This window comes from Nematolebias whitei, chromosome 23, assembly GCF_014905685.2.
Source record: "Nematolebias whitei isolate Nwh7 chromosome 23, NemWhi1, whole genome shotgun sequence".
Taxonomy (NCBI): domain Eukaryota; kingdom Metazoa; phylum Chordata; class Actinopteri; order Cyprinodontiformes; family Rivulidae; genus Nematolebias; species Nematolebias whitei.
The window spans coordinates 11,687,080-11,695,285 of record NC_056520.1 but is presented as its reverse complement, the minus strand read 5'-3'; the positions used below and the strand labels follow the sequence as shown (position 1 = coordinate 11,695,285).

Here is an 8,206-nt window from a genome sequence, read left to right as displayed (position 1 = left end):
GCCCAAGCCCGAGTCATATACACCGCCCTCCCCGCCCCCCTTCTTCTCTTTCTCTCTCCGTCTGGCTCTATTCAGCCCTGCTGTTACCGTTTACCTCTACTGAACCTCACCTGAAAGCTGTCAAATGAAGTTGGAAGCATAAAAACTTAAACCTAGTAAACTCACTTGTTTTATTCCAAAGTAAATGTATAGTTGGGACCTACAGAGAAACTAACCTTCTCATTGTTTATTAGCTCAATAACTCCCAAACTGTTATACAAGTACCACTGGTGATACTCGGGATCCTTTAGCGGTACTCAAAAGACAGTTTTGTAGCAACTACTTTTACAAGTTGAATAAATTAAAGTTGAACTGTGATGTAAAGCGCCTGCAATTTCACCAAAACTTCAATTGAAAGTATCGCAAATGAGTATTTACTTGTTGTGGGATAGGAAAAAGCCACCTTGTAACCAGGATGTGTGGGTTAGACTTTGGCGAGTTCACTCATTTACACTCTTCCTACTGGTTCTAGAGGTCTTAACATTTTCTGAGGTGGCACTCATTATAAAACGTTTAAGAACTAACGGCTCCAATTATTCAATTCAATTCAATTCAAGAATACTTTATTAATCCCAGAGGGAAATTATTTGTTGTAGTAACTCGTTATCCTCATTTCATTAAGAGATGTTATAGACGCTGATGGCTGTAGACAGGATGGATCTCTTATAAAGGTTCATTCCACAGTGGATCCTAAGAAACTGGCTGCAGATGCCGTCTGATCCGTCCACCCAGACTCTGCTGGCCTCTCGGTTCCCCCGGGCTGTAGGACCGTCTGAATGCTGGGCAGAACTCCTCCCAGAGCGATGGCCACTCCTCCCAGCAGTCCGCCGTGCTCCTCGTCACTGCGGACAGCCAACTGTAGGTGCCGAGGGACGATCCTGTCCTTCCGCTGTCACGAGCCGTGTTTCCTGCTAGTTCCAGGATCTCAGTGGTCAGGCACTCAAGCACAGCTGGCAGGTAGATGAGAATGCGTCCACAGAACATCCTTTTCAACTCACTTGAGATTTTGGGCTGTAGTTGAGATATTATTTGAGCTTTTGAGTTGTTAATCAGCTGCTGTTGGTTGTAGAAAAACAGCCTTGTTGCCATGGTTACGCATCATAACAAATGTCCAAAACTAAATAAGTTTCAGTAAAAATCCTTCCAGCTGCACAGCACCCGACACCAGAAGAAACAACCATCCAAAAAATGCGATTTACATGCAGAAAGAGGAATTAAAGTTTCTAAAAGCAAAATCTCAATATGAAAGTAACAGAGCTGCTCCAACATGCAGCCACCTTGAGCGGCGCAATTCTAGAACATGGATTTACATGTATTTGATAACGAAATCAACATCTTAGTCATCTCATTAAAAGCAGATTATCTGTCCTATTAAATGCACTTCGGACAGGAATGAAAGTCTACCGGACAGAGTATGTGTGTGAATGGAAAGGAGACCTCAAGGAGCAGAGGTCACAAAGGTGCAGGACTTCAAGTACTAAGGGTCCACTGTCCAGAAAAACAGGGGAAAGTGCTAAAGAGATGAAAAAGGGAGTCCAGGCAGGATGGAGTGGATGGAGAAAAGTTTCAGGAATGATTTGTGACAAAATTGTGTCAGCAAAGGAAAAGTTTATGACTATAGTGAGACCAGCTATGTTGTATGGACAGTGGTACCATACCATACCACTTTATTTATACAGCACTTAAAACAGCGACAAGGCCAACCAAAGTGCTGTACAGACAGAACAACAGGCAACACACAAAGCAAAATACAAAATGAGGTAAATCAGAATAAAGACATAAAAACGATGCAGATAATGACGACAAACCAGTGTGGATCATACAGGATCAAAACACAGATCATCTGGTGTTGAAAGCTATTGAATAGTAGTGAGTTTTTAAACGGGACTTGAAAACCGAGAGGGAGGGGGCCTGTCTGACAAGCAGAGGTAACTCGTTCCAAAGTCTTGGTCCTGCTACAGAGAAGGCCCTGTCACCTCTGCGCTTAAGACGAGTTCCTGGAACTGTGAGGAGCAACTGGTCCGCTGACCTCTGGCAACGTGGTGGGACATACGGTTGTAGCAGATCAGAGAGATGGGGGGGGGGGGGGCACTGTTCAGTGATTTGTAGACATACATGAGTATTTTGAACTGGATTCGAAAGGGAACTGGTAACCAGTGCAGTGAGGCCAAAACTGGTGTAATGTGCTCTCTTTTGCCTGTACTGGTTAAAAATCGGGCTGCTGCATTCTGGACCAGTTGTAGTCGTGCAACGGAGGTTTGACTGATACCAAACAGGAGCGAATTGCAGTAATCAAGCCTAGATGTAATGAATGCATGTATTACTGTCTCCAGGTTATTTTTGGACAATATGGGCTTCAGTTCAGACAGCCGCCTCAGTTGAAAGAAACATGATTTAACAATCATGTTTACATGATTGTTAAGCTTCAGGGAAGGGTCCATTATCACGCCCAGATTAGTGACTCTTTGTTTTTCTGACAGGGTTAGAGCGGAGAGGTCGATGCAGTGGTTTGTGATCATGTTATGGAGAAAAAGACAGGACAGGAACAGAACTGGCAGAAATGAAGATGAGGTTCTCCTTAGGAGTGACAAGATCAGGAATGAGATCATCAGAGGTACAGCACAGGTTGAACAACTGGGAGATAAAGTTAGAGAGGCCAGACTGAGATGGTTTGTACATGTCCAGAGGAGGGACAGTGGGTATACTGGTAGAAGGATGTTAGAAATGCAGCTGTGTGGAAAAAGACAAAGAGGAGATGCAGTTAGAGAGGACATGGAGGTAGTTGGAGTGAGGACCGAGGGTGCAGAGGACAGAGATGGAGGATGACTCGCTGTGACCCCTGAAGAGGGAACAGCCGAAAGAAGAAGACAGTTTATGCATTAAGGTATTCATTGCAATGTCATGAAGACCAGTCAAACTACCACCTGAGTTTATCTATGGAAGTAGATGAAAATAAGTGACTCAACAATGGTGATATGCATGGAAGAGAAGTTCAACCATTTTTATGGACTTGTGTGTATTCATGCTCAGCCACACTGGGTAAAGTATGCAGAAAAAACATACTTTGTTTAGATGTGGACCAGTATTTCAGCATTGCTTATTAGTACATCTGGGTTACTCCCTTTCGAACTGCACCATTTGGTTTAGTTCAGGATCAATGTTTGATTTCATAGGGTTTTCATACATTTATCACCTTACGACTCATTAAATAAAAACATGGCAAAACTATGTCACTGTTATGTCTACCAAAGTCGGCAGACACTTTCCAAAACAGTCAGCTGTCATTCCCCATGTTTTCCAGTGGACGGTCACACTGAGATCATCGTTTCCATATCTGGCACAGGACCACCTCCATCGCTTTGTGCCAAGAGGAAGACCAGCAGACATCCAGTGCAGAGACAGCCGCCATGTATTTTTTTTTTTTTTTTTTTAAATGCATCTAAAGTTACTGAGACCTGCTCATCAAACATTGATCAGGTTTAGCAGCAGGCTTGTGAGGACAGAAACATGGGGATTCACTAAACAAGTGTTCCGTTTCCAGACGCCCATACGAAGCATTACATTCATTACTTTTGTATGAAAGAACGCATTTTCCTCCTCAAATCCACTCGGTTCATTAAAAAATTTAAATTAAAAATACTTCTGTCAGCTGACTTTACCTGAGCTCCCTGCCAAAGTTCAGAGGCATCAATAATCCACAGCTTCAGCTCAGCTTACCACATCAAATTTCACAAACTGAGCCAAGACTAAAACGAACAGTCGCTCCCCTCTATGATAATCTGAAACACAAAACAAGGGGAACCAGCAGTTACCTCCAAATAATGACGCCCCATCATTTATACCACACATGGTGATGAGGGTATGATAGAAAAAAAAAAATTATGAAACTGCAAAAATGACATGTATCTGTAAAAAGAGTGCGAACGCTCAACGACTTTCTGAAATTCGTTGAAGCTAAAACTGGTACGAGAATCAGAACAAACGCGAAACTTGGCAACACAAAAGATAAATAATGTTACTGTATATATAGTATATATTAATTATTTTCTTCTTCTTTTGGCTACTTCCTTCGTCAGGGGTCACCACAGAAAATTTAGTTGCACAAAGACATGGCTATTATTTTTACGCCACATATGTAAAAAAAAAATAATAATATATATATATACACACAGTATATACATAGAATTTTAGTTTTAATCAGTTTTGACTTTAAAAAGTGTCATGATACACTGTGACTGATTATGTTACAGCTGACTAGCAAGTTGAGTGTGTCCCCGTGGGACTATCATATTGGGGGTATGGCCCTAAATGCTTAGTTAAAATATTAGAAAAAAATACAACATGGCGGCATATTTAACCAAAAACCATTTTTATGTTGTATAGCCCTGGTCCTTGAGTGCCACTATCCTGGATATTAGAGGTTTTTCTGCTCCAGCACACTGGATTTGAATCAATATGGGATTAACAGTCTAATGCAGAACTCAATCAGGAGTTATGAAGCATGGAACAAGTAAAACATGCAGGATGGTGGACCTCAGAGACCAGGGTTGAACACCTTGGAACAATGGCAGTTAAAGGAGTTGCTTCATCCGTCTTCGTGTTGATCCAACTCAAACACACACACCAACTTTAGAGCTGTCTAAACTTTTGTTTACCTTACCCCTTACATAATTTATACATCAAAATGTGGGCTTTTGTCTTCTCCTTTCACCCACTGTGCCTCTCGCAGTGAGTTTTCAGTGACTTTTAGTTTCACTGTGAACGTTTTTTTTCCCCTGAGGCTTACTTTTTGCTGTTTCAGTCTGCCTGCTTTGTTCAAAGTGCCACAGCCGTGTGGTTACCATGGAAACCTTAAGCTACTGGCAGCAGCTTTAATTTTTCTTTCGCTTTAAACTTTTACAGTGTATGCATCAAAGCATCAACAATTTTGTCAGCTTAGACTGTTGCAAATAGTCTCAAATTACCGTATTTTCCAGCGTATAAGTCACAGGTTATTTTGCATAGATTTGTCAGTCCTGCGACTTAAAGTTTTTTTCTTCCATATTCATAACGCAGTCTACATGTGCTTTGTGGACTTTGAAAAGGCGTTAAGACTGCGTCCCTCGGGGAACCCTGTGGGGGTACTCCAGCAGGAGTATCTGGTACCAGGCCCTTTGGTACAGGCTGTTAGGTCCCTGTATGACCGGTGTCAGAGCCTGGTCCGCATTGCCGGCAGTAAGTCGGGCTTGTTCCCAGTGAGTTGGACTCCGTCAAGGTTGCCCTTTGTCACCGATTCTGTTCATAACTTTTATGGACAGAATTTCTAGGCACAGCCAAGGTGCTGAGGGGATCCGTTTTGGTGGCCTTAGGATCGCTTCTGGTTTTTGCAGATGATGTGGTCTTATTGGCTTCATCAGATCATGATCTACAGCTTTCGCTGGAGCAGTTTGCAGCCGAGTGCGACGCGGCCGGAATGAGGATCAGTTCCTCCAAATCCGAGGCCATGGTCTTGAGCCGGAAAAGGGTAGAGTGCCCTCTCCGGGTCAGGGAGGAGGTCCTGCCCCAAGTGGAGGAGTTTAAGTATCTTGGGGTCTTGTTGACGAATGAGAGAAAAATGAAGTGTGAGATCGATAGGCGGATAGATGCAGCGTCTGCAGTGAAGCGGGTGCTGTACAGGTCTGTCGTGGTGAACAGAGAGCCGAGTCAAAAGGCGAAGCTCTCAATTCACCGGTCGATCTACGTTCCTACCCTCATCTATGGTCATGAGCTTTGGATTGTGACCGCAAGGACGAGATCACGGATACAGGCGGCCAAAATGAGTTTTCTCTGCAGGGTGTCTGGGCTCTCCCTTAGAGACAGGGTGAGAAGCTCGATCATACGGGAAGGACTCAGAGCAGAGCCGCTGCTTCTCCACGTTGAGAGAAACTAGTTGAGGTGGCTCGGGCATCTGGTTAGGATGCCTCCTGGATGTCTCTCTGGTGAGATGCTCGAGACACGTCCCACCAGGAGACCCAGGACGCCCTGGGGGGACCATGTTTCTCGGCTGGTCTAGGAACGCCTTGGGATTCCCCCGGAGGAGCTGGCCCAAGTAGCTGTGGAGAGGGAAGTCTGGGCCTCCCTACTTAAGCTGCTATCCCCACGACCCGAATAAGCGGAAGAAAATGGATGGATAACGCAATTTTTGACTGACGCTTTAAATTTCGAAGAACTGCAACAGCAAGTCCTCCCGTAAACACTCACTTCACTCAGCTGGTGCAGGTGGAGGAACGCTGGAGAGCTAGAGGCTCCAGCCACGATGGACGGCGCCGCCCAGGCAAAATGAAGCTGTTTTGACTATTAAATAAATGCAGAATAAACGTAACGGTTCAGCGGTGACGCATAAAAAATGTGACTTTTGTGTTTTTTCCTCGTCATGATACTTTATTTTGACTGATGCGACTTAATACTCTGGAGCAACTTATACGCCAGAAAATACGGTACTTTTGAGTAGTAGCTGAATCGGCACGCTCCAAATACTTGAAAGTAGTTCATTCTTTGTGTTGTTGAACTTTAAATCCATCACACATGCCTGTGGCCACATTCCACCAGTTTATTAGTACACAGATCTCTCTGTAACATGGCAGTGTTACATCACCAGAGCGAATCTGCTGACGCTGTTACATGTAGTACAACTTTGTACAGATTCTGAAACCGGACCAGGACTACGAGGCGAGGCGGCTGAATCCAATGTCTCTGACGCAGCAGTCTTTACAAGAATAATCAAACTGTGAGTCTTGTAAACTGTTTAAAGGCTTGTTGTTTTGGCAGTTTCTTGCTGGTGTTCCTCAGGGTGTGCGTGGATCAGGAAGAAAAGGGTGAGCATCTTGTCACTGCTGGGGGAGGGGGATCCCTCGGGGGTCAGTGACTTGGCCCTCTTGCAGGTTCTTCACCAGCTGGGCCAGCCAGCGTTTGGTGGTCGTGTCGTCCTTCAGCACCTGAGCAAAAGTGGTGTCTTTGAGCTGGTCGGGAAGGCACTGCCGCAAAGCTTCTCGGGCTCTGTACAACCAAAACAGACAGGTTTGGTAAGGACACACTGCATCTATACTTCACACAAACAACGGGACAAACTGATTTGTTTGGCTCTGCTGGATGTCGTTCCTCCTCACTGTAATACTCATCTGTACCAGAAGGCCTCCTTATACCGCTTTAGATTGCTCATTGCTTTAAATTAAATTGCTCAGAGGTTCGAAAGAGAACTTGTCAAACTTACGAACATATTTAAATTAAAATACAAAACAAACGTGGTTCTTGGGAATTCTTTTTAATATGTTGCCTCACAATCTGAAATGAAAACGTTTTTCGTCCCCCATCGCGGAGCAAATACTGGAAATTGGAAATACCCTTCGTACGTCTGTCCATGCATGTTGTGAACATAACTTGAAAAATGAGGTACTGATTCTGGTGCGAATGCATCTTATCAAAGGCCACCATCAAAAATCAAGTAGCCAAGTCAAAGTCCAAGATGGTTGCTGCCATATATGCATATATGTAAACTGGTCACCCCAATCATTCAATCAGAGTGGCCCATATTTATAAACCATTTTTTGGCTGAGATATGAATATTTTCATACATTCTGACTGAAAAAAAAAAATTAGTAGTACCACTTTCAGCCACTTGATGGAAGTAGAGTAGAAGTAGCTGAACGGCAACGTATATGGCGAAGCGACATATTTATGGATTTTTCCCACTTTATTAGACAAATATGGACTGATGCGACTTATAGGGCGGAGCGACGTTTACGGCAGAAAGTCTCTTTGTATCTAATTAAAGTTTTCTTTGCAACATTTATTGTTCCTGCCACTCTTCCATGTTTAATGTGATTTCTGGACAGATATTTCCATAAAGATTATGTTCAGTCTCCTTGTGTCAAGTAGTAGTGGCAAAAGTAAGAATTACAGTATAGTAACCATCGGCTTGCATAGAAGCAATCATCGGCTCATGTGGAAATCACCACCGGTTCTCATGGAATCCACCATCGGCTCTCGTGAAAGCAACAATCAACTTTCGTGGAAGCAACTATCGACTCTCGTGGAAGCAACCATCGGCTCTCCTGGAAGCAACCATCGGCTATCGTGGAAGCAACCATCGGCTCTCGTGGAAACAACCATCGGCTCTCGTGGAAGCAACCATCGACTCTCGTGGAAGCAA

At 43.9% G+C, this 8,206-nt stretch overlaps 1 protein-coding gene across 1 annotated transcript in view; it reads right to left on the bottom strand.

Annotated features, from left to right (window-relative positions):
• Nucleotides 1-6,736: 6,736 nt before the first annotated feature.
• cnot9 (CCR4-NOT transcription complex subunit 9) overlaps nucleotides 6,737-8,206 on the bottom strand; it is a 7,929-nt gene continuing 6,459 nt past the window's right edge. Inside the window, exon 8 of the mRNA XM_037696391.1 lies at nucleotides 6,737-7,053. Coding sequence (XP_037552319.1) covers nucleotides 6,885-7,053 — 169 coding nt within the window. The 3' untranslated portion in view covers nucleotides 6,737-6,884. The remainder of the gene's footprint in view (nucleotides 7,054-8,206) is intronic.